General features: G+C 38.6%; 1 protein-coding gene and 2 non-coding genes across 7 annotated transcripts in view; 2 read left to right on the top strand and 1 right to left on the bottom strand.

The window, feature by feature from the left end:
* Window positions 1-313: 313 nt before the first annotated feature.
* trnav-aac (transfer RNA valine (anticodon AAC)) lies at window positions 314-386 on the bottom strand. The gene has a single exon. It is a non-coding gene; the product is annotated as a tRNA-Val (tRNA).
* A 2,089-nt stretch (window positions 387-2,475) lies between these two features.
* trnad-guc (transfer RNA aspartic acid (anticodon GUC)) lies at window positions 2,476-2,547 on the top strand. Its single transcript has one exon. It is a non-coding gene; the product is annotated as a tRNA-Asp (tRNA).
* A 1,281-nt stretch (window positions 2,548-3,828) lies between these two features.
* The window catches only part of madd (MAP-kinase activating death domain), a 50,638-nt gene continuing 35,725 nt past the window's right edge, over window positions 3,829-18,741 (top strand). For 2 of the 5 annotated variants that reach the window (XM_061064707.1, XM_061064556.1), the window contains exons 1-4: window positions 3,830-4,115; window positions 12,909-13,115; window positions 13,844-14,476; window positions 18,205-18,508. In XM_061064707.1, coding sequence (XP_060920690.1) covers window positions 13,057-13,115; window positions 13,844-14,476; window positions 18,205-18,508 — 996 coding nt within the window. In that variant the 5' untranslated portion in view covers window positions 3,830-4,115; window positions 12,909-13,056. Of the gene's footprint in view, window positions 4,116-12,908; window positions 13,116-13,843; window positions 14,477-18,204; window positions 18,509-18,741 lie in introns of all 5 variants that reach the window. The other 3 variants (XM_061064787.1, XM_061064641.1, XM_061064863.1) reach the window with 2 other exon arrangements.

Here is an 18,741-nt window from a genome sequence, read left to right as displayed (position 1 = left end):
AATTAAGATCTCAGTTACTGTCTTCATAAACTCAGATTTATTCAAAATATCTTGCATTGAATCAATATGTCTTGATAGATAAAATATAACTATGTCAGGAGTAACCTGTAATTGGTACATTATGCATCAAGCATACTGCAAACATACCAAAAGTAGATCTCAAAATGTGTATCATAAGTATGTACTCATATATTCAATATTGTCTGCTGCAATTATTGGGAAGTTGTAGTCAAAGTGGTACACAACGGTACACATGTTGAGGTCGTCTAACATCACAGTCACATATGTTTGTGACAGGAAGGATAATAAATAATGTTTCCGCCCGGTCTCGAACCGGGGACCTTTCGCGTGTTAGGCGAACGTGATAACCACTACACTACGGAAACTGACGAAAGAGACACTTTCGTTTCCCCTTGACGTCATTCAATTAATTATCGTGATATCTATAGAATCCAATTACGCGCCCACGTGATACAATTTTTTTCTTCTAATTATGTAAATTAGGTTTCAATTTCTGAATAGGGTTAAATAATGGGTTTGGGTTAAGCAATTTAACTCTTGGAATATTAAACGAAAATTAATTCTGCCAATAAAACACAGGAACAAATCGGAGTAACTATGTGGCGACACTACAAGAGCTGCTTATGTCAAGTGTTGACGGCAAGTATTTAAATGTTATTGTGGTTGCTTACTTCAGGTAAACCTACCTGAGTTTTATGCACATTGTTGATTATCAGCTTATTCGGCTTTTTATAGTGCTACAGAGCCATCAACAGTAATCTTAGGTAACATCGCTAGTGTATACCATTCTTAAAACTAGGCTAGGTATGGCAAAGCATTTTGACTCACCATTCCTGGAAAAGTTGAAATCAACATCAACAGATTGCTTTTTCTTCGACTCTCTGTTGATTTGTGCTGCACCATTACATCCTGAGAAATGATTCTAATAGAGAGGGGATTTTATTATATAAAATTATAATTATTCCTACCTTATTTATAATGGCTTTGCAGGTATTTGTAGACTATCAAACCAGGGGGAAATAAGTCAACTGTAGACTACCAGCATTACACCAGTGGTAACGAGGAATACAGCGCCCTCCTGTGTGACAAATGTATTTCAAACATCTCGGTAATGTAAGACTATTCACAATTTATCTCTGTGAGTTTCCCCGGGTAAAGCTTGACTTCATTACTAAAACTATCCCCATGTATAGTCTCGGATAGCTGTAGAAGAGAAATGGTCCAACCAGAAGCGGGTTCGAATCCGGCTCGACCCAAACAACAAGTTAAGTATTTGGTTCAGAATAACTCACTACATAGATAGTACATGTAAGAAGGTTAAAGAGAAATGCATTAACCTGTTTCGGAACAAAAATAATCTCTCGGATGAAAAGAAAAGATAAGACAAAAACTGTTACTAAAAGATGAATTACATTTAATAATAATAATGTATTTTCTATAAACAAATGCATGCATAAAATACTACACAAAGTGTCTGACATCTTACCCATAAGTAGCTGGTACCCTTAAAATAATTATAAGAAAAATATATGAATGTACCCAAATCCTGCTGCAGTATTAGGAAAGGACTATATTCAGTCAGTAAAAATGAATACAAGTTACAGTAATACAAATTTTAAAAAAGTGTAAAGCCAAGCAAATGGGTATAGATGATTTAACTTTTTCACTATCACTTATAGGCCTAGTGGTAATCTTTGCGTATGATACTTTATTCAAATAAAGCACTGTTTGAAAAAAAACCAAATTAAAGTCCTGCATTCAAAACACTATACAAGTGCCTAAATATCATTTTAGATGACCAGATTCAGATTATATGTTTTGGTTAAATATTACAGCTGCTTTTATGTATAGGCTATGTTGCTGTAGATTCTACAGCTTGCATACAATTGATTAATCAGACCTCCTGTCTTAATGGGACCAGTGGGACCAGTGGCCTTGGCAAGCTTGGCGAGTTTTCTGATGCAGATGCATCAACTTTCTGATGCAGATGCAGGAACTACAGTCTATATGAAACTGGTTCACTCGGTCTTCTTACCTTTACCAAAGGGTGAAACAGCGCCACCAAAATCTTCGTTGTGGCCAAAATGATATTACTTCCGTAGTGATAAGGACTACCATAGAGAATGAATGGGAAAAGTTAAAGTCAACAATGCACTGCCCTGTTCGCGCTGGCAAATGTTTATTGTCACTCTCTGGATTAGTGTCACTATTTGAAAGCCATAAGGTACATACGGGTGTTGACTCATTTCACAATACCATTGTAGTTTACATAGATAAACGGTGATGTAGGCTATTATAAACAATATAACAGAGCCAAAACAGCACCGTCTTCTTACATACATATGGTTTAAAAGAATAGGGGAAAGACAAGAAATATAGAAAAAAATAGAGAAGGAATAAAACCCGGAAAAGTGCAGGTATATATATTACATTACCATGGCAACGAAACATCAATCCTCGTTAGTATAGTGGACAGTATCTCCGCCTGTCACGCGGAAGACCGGGGTTCGATTCCCCGACGGGGAGGACAAACATTTTTTTATTTTTAATAACCACCACTTTCGGAACCGTAAGCTTGTTTGTGGGTCCAAAACTCAGGAAATTATTTCATTCCTCATTGAAAATTACTAGAAAGCAGAGTCTATGAGTCTGTATGAGTCTCCATTGTGAGGCGGACCAAAGCACCAATTTATAACACATGCTATCACAAGACACTTAACACAAAGAGCAGGTCTAGACTGTATACTCATTGTTATAATATTTACAAAGAGCCAACATTAATCCATTGGCACAGCACTAAGCAACATTAAGCAAAGTTACAGTGGCAAGGAAATCATGTTAAGCACCCAGGCAACATAATAACCTCATCACAGGAATCCCAGAAAGCCTAAAATGAGACCAAGAGGACCAAGTTGGCCATGTAAGAAGATAGATTAGCAAATAAAGAGAAAGAAACAATAAAAAAATAAAAACAACAAGAAGAGATACATTCAATAAGAAGATAGATTAGCAAAAAAAGAGAAAGAAACAATAAAAACATCAAGAAGAGATACATTCAATAAGAAGATAGATTAGCAAATAAAGAGAAAGAAACAATAAAAACATCAAGAAGAGATACATTCAATAAAAGTGGTTATAAGCTATAATCAACCCTCAATGTGGCCCTCAGGTCAATTTTTACATATCAATGAATTGGAAACATGAAGAAAATGTGACATGAAATCATGAAAACCAGAAATACGTCCATAATAATATTTGATCACTGGCATATGTTGAGTTAAAAAACATTTTTTTAAATAATTGATTCATAATTGATCGTTTTTGTATACTACAATTTGGCCCTTTGGCAGGGAGAATTAATTGAATGTGGCCCTTGCCGTGACCAAAGTTGCCCATCCCTAGCCGAGCACTTTAAACACAACATAGTTGATCCAAAGTGCTGAACATTGCAGAAACAGAGCATTAGAAAGTAACAGACAAGAACAACAACAATAAAAAAAAAGTGGCAGATAATTCCAGTGTAACACAAGACTAACCGAGCTATACAATGAAATAAACAATAAAAAATGTGTGTTGCATTGTTTTAAAAAAATACTCCTATAAGGCCTAAATAATATATTTTTTTAAGTTGTTGGTTTATTTGGTTAACGTTGTGTACCCTGATAAATAGGTGAAGAGATAGTCTACTATCACAGATACTCTAATGTTAATCCCTTAAGGGGGCTTTAGGTGTGTTTTTGTGAAGCTTCCGTCAGGTCGCTCTCTCAGTATGCGGAACTGACTGGTGATGATGATGAGGAGGATGTTGTGAAGGCAGGTTGTGACTGACCGAGCCTCACCAGAGCAGGGAGGCGGACACACGTTTCGCATCGTTTATATTTCTGCGACGACGGAATAGCAAGCCCCCTTTCCCCCCCCAAAGCTCCCAAGTGATAAAACCTGATTCTGAACGACAGAAACCTGAATATTGTGAGAAACAGCGCTGACTGCCTCTCTGCGTGACCGAGGAGAGGACACCCACCACCCAGGCCGTCGGCAGCAGCAGCAGCAGCAGCAGCTGGCTCCGTTAGCGGCTAACCGGCTCATGTAAGCAGGTAAGGATGCTCACACTTTAATGTTTACTGTTCAACATGTCTTTCTCATGTGTGGCCTATGTTTTGGGTGTTCGTTTTGAATCTCTCACTGTGCTTGTTTGTGAAACCAAACGGTCAAGCTACTGTTAGCAGCTAGGCAGCTAACTGGTTAGCTAGCTAATCCATCCGTGACGTAGGAAACCGTGAAGCCTCCTAAAGTGGAGGATGCTTCGTAGGGGTGAAGGTGTAGGACAAGTCAGGCCTGATAGCTTTATTACAGATGAATGATAACACAGCCACAGCATGGTAAACGACACAGCTGTCTCTGGTGAACTGGTCCGGAGGCGTTGGCATTGCCTCTGTTGCAGCTCATGTCGTTACCGTAATCTTCACTGAATCCTTACTACACCTCGAAATTAACCTCAGCTCATGTGGGATTTGTTCTCTGTGACTGAGACCCTTTACGTAGAAAGTGTGTGTCATTGTAAATTCACCTCTAAGCTAGCTTAAAACATCGATGTGCAGTTGTATTATCTTGCACAATGTCAAACCAGAAACACGACTGATCAGACCTGGCAGATAATGTGGATTTACTTCTTCTTTTTTTTTTTTTTTTTTTTTTTTAAATAACAAAGACATTGGAGTGTAATGCCAGGAAGGTAAATAACAAGCTTGTTAAAAAAAAAGAATTTATATCATCAAAGTACATTTTGATATACAATAACAGGCCAATAAGGCACCCTAGTACAAACTATAATGTGATGTAATACAGCCCGTCTACGTCATAAAGATTATAATTTGAATGGTAATACTACTTATTTATATCTATGACTAGCTTTGAGATGGTTCACGGTGTTGTAGGCCGGCTGAATATGTATATTCAAATGTGTTTTTCCAAATATATAGCTATTCTTGTATTCTCATATACGTCTACTCTGTACGTAGGTAGGGGAAATGTTTTAGCAGCATAATAATGCAGTCCAGTAGGAGCAATGCCATCTACATCCTTAGTAAAAGTAGAGTATGGGTAAATACATATCTTTCAGTGTTAATCCAAATGTATACGTTGATGTATTTTTTTCTTCAACTTTCACTGTACAGTTCAAAGTATTATTGTAAAGTAAAATATAGGTCTAGAATATGAGTCAGGTTTATTTCAGAGCAAAATACTTAGAATTGACAAAAGAGTAGTACACAGTACTCAATATCATAAACTATCTTCTTATTCCAGATCTAAAACACAACAATAACTCAATTTTTTTTTTTTTTTTTTTTTTTTACACAATCATGGTTTGCCTCAGATGCAAGCGCCTGGTTATGATTTTGGCTGAGCCTCTCACTTTAAGAAGTTACAACTGTTTCCTTTTCTGATACCATATTCTATTGGCTTCATTTAAAGATATTGCTCTGACACATGAACGATACCAAGACAGCTTTTATTCCCCCGCCAACATGAAAAAATATTTTAATCGACACAAGCTCGTAAAGCACTCTGCTCTTATAGTGCAGTGCGTGGTGTAGAGGCCAATACATCAGTTTTTCACAACACTATGATTTTGGGTCTGTTAAAGAAAATCCCCTCTTTTTGATTATGTATATTGACTTTAATGAAAGCGGAAGAGAGTCGCAATTCATGGTGTCTCGATGACACTGCAACCTAACCTGAAGTAAAATTTTATTGGGATGTGAAACCCTCAGTGCAATATTGTAAAACAGCCCAATAAAAGCTTGACAAATGACTTTGTGATGACAAATAAAGACATCATCTTCTCTGCACTGGAGTTACTCAGCCTTTAAAATAAACAAAAATCAGTCAAAAAAACAAAGTATGTAATCATTGTTGTATTCAGCACACTGAGCCGAAGTCTTTGCCTGTCACTCAAGACAGAGCTAGAAGCTTGGCAGACTCAATTTGACTTGACAGCTTGCAAGATGACAACAAATGCATCCTTTCCCCACACCACTGCATCCATTCTGCACTTTTACCTCACGTGTGATACCTAAGAATTGAATGCAAAGTTAAACAAATAAAATGATTTGCCTATGGAAACAGATAACAGAAAACTAATTAGATATGTGTAAGTGAGTTTTGCAGCCAGGAAATTGATTCAAAGGCGGGATAAGGTCTAGGAAAATGATTATGGAAAAAATGTCTCCTAGAAATTGTTAAGAAATTATTAGAGAGTACATCTGTCTATGCCTTCGCTCTCATTTTGTGCTACTACCAGGCAACAAAATAGTTCTTACATCTGTTCAGCCACGGCACACTGCACCATTGGTTCAATATAAAAAGATTGAAATCTAAAAGTGAGAGTGCAAAGATCAATACTTTCTTAATCAACACTTCATCTGCTTTCTTGTTTGCGTGTCAGCACTGAACTAAAACAAATTCAAGAGGCTTCATCATCTCTTCTCACTGTTGTTCGCTGTGACTGGCAAGAAGTGCAGGCCATATTGGAGGCTTGTGATTCATATCTAGCTCCTCTCCATGCTTATATAACCAGAGAGTTCTGCCTGCAGACCACTCTGACCACAATCATCTGTTGTGTTAACCCTCATCATTATCTTGCCTTTGAAGACCTAGTGTTGTGGTTATTTTTTTATCTTGTTTTTTCTAGCGACAGAAACAAGGTTCAATACCAAGCTCAATAGTTAAATACAATGAGTGAATTTGTATCCATCCATGGCTATAAATAATACTATGGTCCTGCTCTGCCTTTGTGCTCAATGGGTCTGCCTCCAGCTCTGCTGCTTCATATAATAGCCATTTTGGCTTTGCACCAGGACGCATTCATTTTGCCAGACCTGCATGTTAATTCATTGTCCTCCTGATGGTTTTTGTAAGATAAAAAGTGTAAGATCTTGTACAGGCCTAGTCCTTACTGCTAGAATAAATTATGTTCTTGGCATTATTTCCTCTCCATAGTTAGCCATCGTTCTGAGGAAATGGTTACTGCTCTCCAACATGTCAGAGTTGTCCCATCATGTAGAAAAATAAGGAAGAACTTTTCAAAAAACTTGCTTTCTAAATGGATTGCCTCAACACAAAGACCCTTTATTCATTTTTTAAAAGATAATATACGTAATGATATTAAATGACAGTTTAATTTGGTCTTGTTGTTCACTGACTTGCAAAAGCAGGCTGTTAGACTTGCAGTGCATATCTATAATTTAACAAATGTGATGTGTGCTGACATAAAGCTGACTCAACTAGACATGCTTCAGTCCTCTTTGAAATTAAATGCTCTTTGAAATGTGTCTTCTTTAACAGTTTCATTGGACAGCATTTGCCTAGTTACTCATTCCGTATGTAAACCCTGTCAAGAATGGATTAGCTAATTTCCTCAAATTCCGAATATCATTTTGTAACTGATACAACCTTTTATTTAATTTGTACAAGTAGCCTCTTTTTTAGATAGGTGGTTATATTTGGGGAATACTCCCCAAATCTTCCTCTTTACATGCAGCAGTACATGTTGCAGTTGGTTTCTGCCCACCGTTTCGTGTTCACGAACATGCATAAGGAGACTTTACGGCTTCCAGTGTATTTGAATAGTTTCACCAAATGTGATGAGTGACATTAAGCTGATTCAGGTTACTCATTACTCTTTTTTGCCCTTTCATCTGAGGACCAGTTTAGTATCTTTCCAAAAGTTAGTTAGTTAGAAATAATCTTTTTATCAGAGTGACTGCGTTTTGATACTAATGTGTCGGTTAACATTATCTGTTTTGGATCTATTAGGTAATTCCGCCTAATGTCATCATTTATGTGACCATTTTTCCACAGTTCTCCATCCAGATTAGATGAATCACATTTGTCTTATGTCCCTCTGTGAGGGCTCCTCTGCTCACATTTTGAGCTATTAGAGATAATTAGACCCATAATGCATCCGCAGCCCTCTGTGATAAAGTCAGTCCTAATGTCAGCTGGACACAGCTGCATCTCTCTGCCTCTGTGCCATGGCTGTTTGGGTTAATGACAGCCTATGTCAGGATGTCAGACTGTGGTGTCCCACTCATGGCTTGCATGCAGCCTATTAGTGAGCCCTGTTATCTTTGTGTGACTGGTCTGTTTTTTGCCAGATGAGCTCTCATCTGTGAAGCATCAAATCCACTTATCAACATTTATCTACAGTTTACATTTGTGCCTATTAATCATACACCTAAAATGTTAATCCCATTATAGGTTGTCATGGTTAGAATGCTAATAAATCCAACCTAATTGTGCAACAAAATAATTAAAATTAAACCATTTAATTATTTCTGTTTTGCCATTTTAAGAGCTGCAGCTAATGCTAATTTCAATTAGCAAATAATCGTCTGATTATTATTATCATGATGTATTGATTGATTAGACTTTAAAGCTGTCCAAAATGGGAAACATGCTCATATTAATTTCTATGAGCCCAGAGTAAGGTCTGCAAAGTAACTTTAGGAAAAAATCATTGGTGTTGAATGAATAACAATTATTTTGGAGGTTCATACTTTCTGTTTTAATGGATAAATAATCTCTTACGATATCATGTTACGGATAAATCAATTGAGAAAAAGACTGAATAGATATTGTGACTGATATTGAAGGTATGGACTATGGAGAGAATCACCTTTCTTCATAAATCTGAGGACAGGATCATCTTTGTAGTTTTGGGAAAATTAAGTGTGTATGTTACCTCGAGAGTTGATAACTGAGCCACTATCGTATGAATTGACATGTATTTCCATGAGCATAGATATCTAGGGTGTATAGATGACCAACTGTATGTTCCATTCTTTGTTGTATTTGTTTACAAAAATACAGTCTAAAGAAAGCTATTGAGAAAAGTGAGTGACATTTGTAACCAAAGCTCAAACCACAGAAAATAAATAAAACAACGCAAAGTCTATCAGGCGTCTTTAAGGGGCACTGCCTCTGAAATGTCTCTGAAATGGACACCTCTGTGGAAATGTGATGCTTCTGCTAGAGAAGGATGCAAACGTGCCTGATAGACTTTCACGTAGTGGTGTGAAGGATTACAAATCCCATTGTTGGGATCGTATCACGGATCAAATCAGTTTTTTATGGATCGAGCAAAAACAGAAAAAAAAATACATTTACAGTGTTTTCTGCAGCGCCTCCGCCTTGCTGTTGTGAAAAAACAAACGAAAAAAAGTAATTGATTAACATTCTCCTGTGTCTCTTTTTTAATTTCATGTTTGTATGAGTGGACTCTAGGAACAGTAGTTGCTACTTAGGTAGTGGCTCTTGGGGATCCAAATAAACAAATAAAACAAATATGAGCTACAACAGCAGCGCCAGGTGATGTTCCATGCTTCGTTTGGATCAGACCCCCATGGTTCTGGCCGCAACTTTTCTCTGTTTCCTCTTACTCTGTCTGTGTCATACAGTTATCATCTGGTTGTATGATAGTAGAAGCTGTTAGACCTGAACCTGAAACCTGAACTCTCTTTTTTATCTAGAAAGTGCTTTTAAATTTGGTGAATAACAAGTTTTCTGTAATCTACAGAAGTCTTTTTTTTTTACACGTCTTACATTGTTGAACATGTAAAAGACACACCATTCATTTAGTGGATGTGTGTGTCTGTGTACCTGCAGCGTATGTTGTGAGCTAGATGAAAGACAACAGCAGGTGTTTAGGAACTATCTTCAGTGAACACAGCGCTATTTAACAGAGTTTGTCTAAGCTTACAGCAACAGACTACAGCAGGCTGTGACGTTACTAATGTGAAACTACTGATTGTTGTCACACGCAGCTGATTCCTGTATGATCGAAGACAGTGTGATCCGAACGTGATCTGTTTTACCACTCCCTATATCAGCTCTGAAACAGGATCATTTGCCCATAAAGTGCGCAAACTAATTAATTTAAGTTTGAGATGTTTTAGACTACATAATACAGCCAAATAAAGGAGTGAAGTAAGTGGAGGTCTGCATGTCAAATGATCTGAGAAACACACAGAGCTTCATTTTGTGTCAGCTCACCTCGAAGCCCCTGAAATCCAGAGGAACAGTTTTATCTGTCTTGCCAGGTTTAATAACGGGTTCTGTTTGTTTTGCAGAGGAGAGAATGGCGTATGATTCTGCTCTCAATAGCAACACTGAGGGGTCATTTTGAGATTGGGTTGTAAAGTTCATAGCCCACACCATCGCCATGCTGTTGATCCTGGGTTACTCATTGAGAACAATCACACATAAAAGAAAAAAGAGGAAGTGACTGTTGCTCTGCGAGCCCTCGCGGGATCTTCTCTACTGATGATTCTAACCATCAACTTTAATGGGTTTGCCCTAGGGTTGGGCGGTAAACTGGTATACCAGAACTGGCATGGTCTACCACAAATGTTTGCCAGACTGTCATCACCGGTTATAATAATAACACATTTGGTTGTATTTGGTTGTAGTGCACACACCATGCACTGATTACTTAACCTACCTACCAGCCAAAGTGGCGGGTAAATAAAAGAAGCGTTAAAAGTGATTTGTGCCTGACTATGGCTCAGATTGTGTCCCCTCGGTCTTCTGAATGTTTTGCTCTGAGTGTCACATATGCTCATTGCGCAAACAGCAGCGCCTCCTACTCATGTCAGAGCAGATGTCAGTGCTTACAATGAAATTTAATTGTGTCACAGAAATCAGGTAAACTAGTATTCTTCCCCCTATGTATTGAATACCTCACCCACTTAATGTGGCTTTGTTTGTGTTCTTAAACAACACCACATTCAGTGGGTGTGCTCGCTTGCACCATGTCGCTTTCGGTCTCTCTGGGTAGGCATAGGCTATTTGCTGGAATGGCTTTACTCTGTGTCACTTGAGCCCAGCGCAGCAACGATTTGCATATCCATGACATGTGACTCATGCTCAAAGGAGCGGCTGTAAATACTGTATCTCCAGATTGTGTCATTGAAAATCACTTATTCTAGCTCTGCTAAAGGTCGGCTAATTTATTTTTAATAGAATAAATTCACAAATGGCGTAACATAACCAAATGAAGCTTAAAGTTATAGCTATAGACTTACCCCCCAAGTTAAACATGTCTTGTAATTTAGACCTTAAATTACTCCCAACTTTTTCTACTAGAATGTATACATACATTGTAGGATATCATCACCATCATTAGGGTATGATATTTGTGTATTGTGTTTGTGTTTCAGGGTGGAGTTTCTACATGTTGCATTAGTAATGTGTATGTATAGTGTTTGCTTTTCTCCTGGCATCTTCTGCTGCCATAGGTTCGTACTGTTAGATATATTCTAACACCTTTAGATTTTCTGTTCACTCCCCCTGCTCCACTGTGACTAAAAATACAATATTAGAAGCATGTTACATAATTATGTAAGAATGTATATGAGTTTCTGTAGACTCAAGCATCAGGAGTTTGCAGTCAGGTTTTGATGCATATGTCTTATGATGAAACAGAGAGGACTTATTTTTAGAGCTGCCGTTTTGTTACAACATTTATCAATCACGCTGTAAATGAAACTATAGGTTGGGGTTTCATCCTGACTTCTGACCACCTTGTGTGGAAAAATAGCATGGTCCTTATGCATATCAAAACTGTATGACTGAAAGGATAACATGAAATTACCTGCTGACATGTGAGAGTGTCTAGTGTTTCTGTAAATTTTGTGATAGAAGTGTTAAAAGCTGTGCCTCGTGTAAATACCTAGGGGTGGTTTGCTTGTATTGTTTTTTTTTCTTCAATGCAATGGAACTCTGTTCACATCATACTTTCATGAGAGTACATCAGGACAATGTGTCTTTGAGATGATGAAGCACCAGTGTTGTTAAAGTTTGCTTGGCCTAAGCACATCCTGCTCGCTTGTGATGTAGACGAAGGCATCACTTTTTTGTCTTCTTGGCATGAAAAAGCTGCCAAGGTATACAAGTGTACATTATGTTTGTCCAGATATGACATACATTTCAGTCATTAACAACGTCTTGTGTTATCGTTACTTTGGGAAGATAGCAAGGCGAAGTGACTCCATGTTGGTGAATAACCATCTACAGAGTTTCTGGTTGAATTTCCTGAAGTTACCTGTCGGTCTCAGTGCTGTGAGGACCATGTTTCAAGCTCTGAAGGGTACTTATTCCACAGAGACCCTTAAGCTGCTTACTATGTGAGCAAGCCTCGACTGAAAAGTCTTTATCCTCCAACAAAAACAGCCGGCTAACAGAATGGCTGCGAGCTGACAGAAAAATATTAACTAAAACAACTATGACAAAGTGTAATCAAGTGGGTGGTGTTACCTCCTCTTGTTATTTGGGATAATATCTAACATTTCCAGACATTTGACATCTCTTGGGTTTTTCAAGCTGTGTCTTATTCTATGCTGTGTTTGTTAATATCATTATTTTCCTGTTATGTCGACATGACTTCTCCAGCAGAGCTACAGTGCTGTTTGATACCTAGAAAAGATCTTAAATCATCAACTATCACTGTGTGGTGTTCAAAGCTGTTTTTCCCATGGTTTCACCAATGATTAACTCTCCAAGAAAAGGCAATTAGTTTCAGACTTTAGTTTCTTTAGTGGCAGACGCAGAAATAAACTAGAGAGAGAAAAATCTTTGTATCTCTGCTTATCTGAGTCTGGTCATTTGCGAATAAAATTGGCTTTCTGGTCATCAGGACAGAACAACACACCGTTGTTTTCTCGTTGAAAATCTCAGATACCGAAAGAGCTCAGTAGATTTCATGTCTCTTAACTCACTTTTCAGATGCTGTTGAGAGGCTTCATGTGAAAAGTAATAAATAATGACTGAACTTACTACCCATTTACATTACACTCAAAATGTTTCCACATATTTTTCTTGTGTTACAGGCTTGACTCTATTTCATTCAACCTTCAAGATGATCTTCAAGGAGCTGTGTTGCAACTTTACAACTGAATTGTACAACTTGTGATGGCAAGACACCACTGACCCAAGAGGGAACATAAATCCTGGATGCCGTGACGTGGTAAATCCAAGATGGAGAAAAAGAAAATGTGCCCTCGTCTTCTCGACTACTTGGTGGTGGTCGGAGCAAGGTAGGATCATGATCGGGAATTTTAAAGGAATATATTTATTTTAAAGGAATATATTTATTTTAAAGGAATATCAGAGTCACAAAAGGCTAAATAGATGCATCACAAGAAAATCATTGAAGTAACTTGTTTTTTAGTGGTGAACAACAATTCAATTTCTTAACACACTATTTTGTCCCTCTATTTCCAACATTTGTCCTGGACTAAAACAAATTAAAATGCCATTTTAGATACAGTATCAGTTAATGTTTAAGGGGGTGCTGTTTAGACCCTGCTGTATTGAAATGCTGATATCTCACTACCACATGTCTAAGCGTGCATAATAAAGCATAGAAGCACATTGTCTCAAGCTCATTAGCCATGGGGGAGACCACTGTCCAGTGTGTGACTTTCTCAGGGTCACTGAGTCTCTCTACTAGAACTTTCAGGCATCAAAGTATTACGCACAAGGGCAATTTAAAGAGTTGTAGGTTTGAGTGGTTGCTATTTGTTTAACTCCCCTGACCAGATGTTAACAGCTTAACAAACCAAGACATTTGACCATGGTCAGGGCTTTGTGAGCAAATAATCAAAGCCCAAGATTCCTTTATGAAATGCTTCTCTCACCACTTAGAGACTCTTTCAAATAATACACAATATAAAAGTGCACAAAATGAACAGAGTTGGTAAAGAAAACAGATGTCATGACAGTTGCAGTGCTACAACTTAAATTATGTTGTTTGACCCTCCAGGCAACCAAGCAGTGACAATGTGGCCCAGACACCTCAGCTCCTCCGCCGCTACCCGCTGGAGGACCACAATGACTTCCCACTTCCACCAGACGTGGTGTTTTTCTGCCAACCAGAGGGCTGCCTGAGTATACGCCAGCGCAGGGTTAGCCTCCGTGACGACTCCTCGTTTGTTTTCACGCTGACAGACAAGGACTCAGGAATCACCCGCTACGGAATCTGCGTCAACTTCTACCGATCTTTTCAGCGAGGACATCACCGTGCTCGTGGGGACAAGAGTGGACACACAGAGACAGCAGCACAGGCGGCCAGTGAAGGGTCTGATGGCAGTGGTGGAGGCCCACCATCCTCAAAATCTCCATCCAAAAGAGCAGAGTCAGCACCTCCGCCTGCCTCAGGAGAGGATAGTGGACAACCAGGGTCCGAGCTAAATGCTGGCAAGTCCCCACAGCACAGAAGAAATGCTGCTAAAATGGCAGCCAGGAACCGCAACAGCACACTGACCTCGCTGTGCATACTCAGCCACTACCCCTTCTTCTCCACCTTTAGGGAATGCCTATATATTCTTAAGAGGCTGGTGGACTGCTGCAGTCAGAGGCTAACCCAACGAGCGGGCCTCCCTCGTGCCACCCAAAGGTGAGGCTTAACATGCATCTACTTTTTGTTGCTTTCTTGAAGTTTACTGAGATGTTGTTATTTTCTTTTTTTGGTGTATCATTACAGACTAGTGCATGGCTAATTTAATTTAAATGTTTTCTTTAGTTCTCAGCAGATTTTTACTTGCCAGTCAAGGAACACTTATTGTTTTTGACACTTCTTGACCTTTTTTGTTGTGCAGCCTTTAAGCCAAAAGTTCAGTACATGTATATACCATGGGTATAATATCCTTGGTTTTAACGAACCCATGACACTTACTTTCACACCATCAATTTTAATTATCAACTTGTCAGTACAACATGAATCAATTCCTTTAAAAATTGTCTGTATGTTCTGTGTTATTAACTTCACAGCCTTTAGGGCAGGGATGGGCAACTTTGGTCTCAGCAAGGGCCACAATAATTTAATTCTCATTGCCAGAGGGCCAAATTGTAGTTTCCAAAACAATTACAGTCAATTATGTCTCAAATTTAACTCAACATATACCAGAGATCAGATATTATTATGGACATATTTCTGGTTTTCATGATTTCATGGCAGATTTTGTCATGTTTTCTTCATGTTTCCAACTAATTGATATGTAAAAATTGAACTGAGGGCCACGTTGAGGGTTGATGGGGGCCGCTTGTGGCCGCCAGTTGCCCACCCCTGCTTTAGGGGGTAAAACTTGTTAAAGCAAATGGCTCATAGAGACTGAGTTTAACTTATCATACCCTGAAGTCCACTCCAGCTGGAGGGGAAAACCGCCATCCCTCTGATATCACCAAGGACTAAAATGCACGGGGGAAAAAAGCCTGTTGCTAGTTTCAAACAGTTAGTCAAAGGATATTTTTAGTTCTCTGTTTACAGCAGAGTAGAAAAGGTTTGATGTCAAAGTTAATATTAATCATTTTATCTGTGTCCCTTCCTCCTCATAAATGCTGGGATATGATCCAAATGATTGGACAGAGGTATAATATGTAGACATTTACAACTATTTGATATTATCAACAAGGGTCATTATTTTTAACAAAGACTGAAACCAGGCCTTGCAGCTTAGTCTCCAAATTAGTAAACAAAACTTGTAACTGATGCCTAATTTCTTATTACCTGCATTGACTTGTATCTTCTTATAGATTGAGATACTTCTAAAATATTAGTTCTGTAGCCTGTTGGTAATGTCTCCCAACACAAATGGTTTTTTGTTCTTCCGCTAGCAGACAGTATTGATATTGATTGATCAAAAAGTCAACAGAAAGCGATGAATCTTTTCGCCCCGGGCATGTGCTTTGCTTATTTAGTAAATTATAATATCTTCGCCTATTTATGCTTCACACAGAGTCATTAGCACTCATCATCTGTAAGTGTTTGAATAGCATCCGTTTGTTCATCATGCCATACTGTAGACCACACAAACAGCATTTATACAATTGCTGTTTTATTCTTCGGTATTGAAAATTCAAGACTGGAATAGTTATCAATAATAGCATAAATGTGTTGTTTTAGCTGTGTTGTAGATGTGTTCTGCAAAGCCTACTGCTTTTCTCATCCCTCCATCTGCTTCCCTCATTGTCCACCTGTTATGTCTATGTATGTGTGGCAGAGTAAACAGAGATCATACAAGAGCTTTTGTCTGTGGCTCCATGCAGTCCTGCAGGCCATCTGCAGCGGCGTGTGTCATGTTTTCACAGGGTTCTTTTTAACTTTCACACTCCCCCTGAAAGATAAATAATGGCAACCAAAATACCACTGTTTTGTTCGAATGATTTGTATCACAGCAAATATTATTTAATCCAGTGTTCTAGGGGCAGCTGATATGTTTTATAAATGTGAATGTGAAGTAAAAACACTTCAAATGCGGAGTAATCAAGACTTTTTCGGCGCTCTTTTTGGTCCAATGTTTTAGACTTACACTTTGTCACAAAAATTGTGGTGTGAAGAGGGGAAAGTAGGTTGGATATGACAGTTGTTGTTTTTTCTTGATGATTGAGCTGCTTTTTAGATATGCACTGTCACTATAATTAATCATCAATAATAATCTTTTGTATAGGGCCAATTCATCACAAATGTTATCTCAAAACACTTCACAAAAAGATCAGGTCTAGACCATCCTCTTTTTTCCATCATAAAATATATATAATCATAGGTACTTCAAAATCTCAAGCAAAATCTCAGAGTAAAAGATAAGTCATGTTGTAGGTTTTTCTCTTAACCACCAGGGTTGAGGTGAGCACCTTATTTTGATGTTTCATTATGTTGTAATCTGGCAATAACAGCTGTTCTTTTGTTGCCATGGAGAACACAATAGGTTGCAATTTTGCAGTGAAAAAGTATAAATAAGGCTGTCATTGCACTTTGGCTTAGACTCAGTATTATTGGCGGTCATCACAGTCATCTATATAAGGCTGAAGAGGCTGTGCAGCTTTTCTCTACATCACTAAAATAGATTATAGGACTGTCTGATTCACACTTAATCTCATGCCTTCACATTTGTTTCCTTTGGTAGTATGCTCTGGTAGATTCCATACAGCTTCAGTATTTAAGGTTTTGTTTCTCTGACAACCTTGAAATGGCCATTCATCCAAAAGGCTTCACTGACCTAAGGGTCTTTTTCCCTTGACATGGTTGGTTGAAATACTGTGTGGGAATGACAGAGAAGGAAGAGAGCCATTGCAAAATGGCTGTGAGCACTTTGTGCTATGGCGGCTCTGACAGATTGGGGTCTCTGGCTGCCTTTGGGTAGCAGCTGCACTGCAGTAGGTGGGAGGGCTTCAAAGGACTAATGATTTATCTCCATCCTTGCCACACACACACACTGAGTACACACTCCAGAGATGCTTTAATGGCACCCTACATGTGAAGAGTGGAGGGTTTTCAAATCAATGTAACAGCAATTGCTTAAGAGTGTCTCCTGTGTTTTCAATTTCATTTGCCCATCATATAAGAGATTACAATGAGTGTTTGCAGAGGCCTCGTGGTAGCTGTTTGGAGCAATAAAATGAGAAATTAATTTAATTTAAAAAAAAAAAACTGTAACCCTAAAATGACTGCAACATGTTATCTGTTAAGCCTAACGTATTTTGCATGTCCATTTTTTTGTGTTTAAAAAAGTGAGGCCAAATTATGTTTTTCATCCTGTGTTAAATTATTGTAGCTACTCTAGCTCCTGCTTAAACAGTTAGTCTTTAAGTCAGTCTCAATATATAGGATTGAGTGGAACTTGAGATTTCTTCTCAAATTTCAAAGCTTACTTCTAAATCCTCTCCCCACTCCATACCAGTCTAGTTGTTGGTGGTAATACAACTCTAAGACAGTTTGCCACATGCAAATAGATTCTTGTAGAAGAAATAAAAATGCACCACTCTTTTGTTTACTTTCACAACAAGGGCCAATCAGTCTCAATGAATACAGATTAAGAAGTATTAAATAAAACACACTGAGAATGTCTTTCAGCCACTCTCAGAAAGGAAAAAGCCCTAAGTTCTTACATCCTTCAAAGAGTTGTTATTCCCAGCACTATTTGGGCCAATCAAGGCATATTGTCATGTGACACCTCAAAATAGCTCTGAGATGTCATTTGAGTTAACATCCAGACATTACATTGTGGCTGGGAAGCAATTTATGGGTCAAAAACAAATACAAAGAATTCAATTGTACATTTTAATTGTTCAGATAATGATCAAATTAACCGTGAACTCTGATTGTTCCCTCTGTTTATCGTCTCACAGGGACACCATGTGGCGTGTGTTTACGGGGGCACTGTCAGTAGAAGAGAAAGGAAGCCAGCTGCTGGCCGACCTGCGGGAGATCGAATCCTGGGTGTACCGGTTACTGCGGTCACCTGTACCAGTGGCAGGTCAGAGACGTGTGGACGTGGAAGTCCTGCCTCAAGATCTTAAACGGGCTCTCACCTTTGCCCTACCTGACAACTCTCGCTTCGCCATGGTCGACTTCCCACTGCACCTGCCCTTAGAGCTGCTGGGTGTGGACGCCTGTCTGCAGGTCCTCAGCTGTGTCCTGCTAGAGCACAAGGTAAGGACAAACACAGTGTCTTTGCCTCGGCCTGTCTCTTAGCTTTTCATTATAGTCTTTATTTTGTCTTTCACTGCTTCCAAATTAGGACCAACATGATTTTTTAAAAGAGAAAGGAACTATGTTTAATTTGTTTTGATTGGTCGGTGGTTAGTTCTTGGATGCAGCTGTGTATCCCCTCTTCTCCTGGACAAGAATTCTTTAAAAGACAATTCATGTAGCCCTGAGTGACC

This window comes from Labrus mixtus, chromosome 1 (genome assembly GCF_963584025.1).
Source record: "Labrus mixtus chromosome 1, fLabMix1.1, whole genome shotgun sequence".
NCBI lineage: Eukaryota > Metazoa > Chordata > Actinopteri > Labriformes > Labridae > Labrus > Labrus mixtus.
Note: the sequence above shows the minus strand (reverse complement) of the source record. Positions and strands in the feature narration are given on the sequence as shown.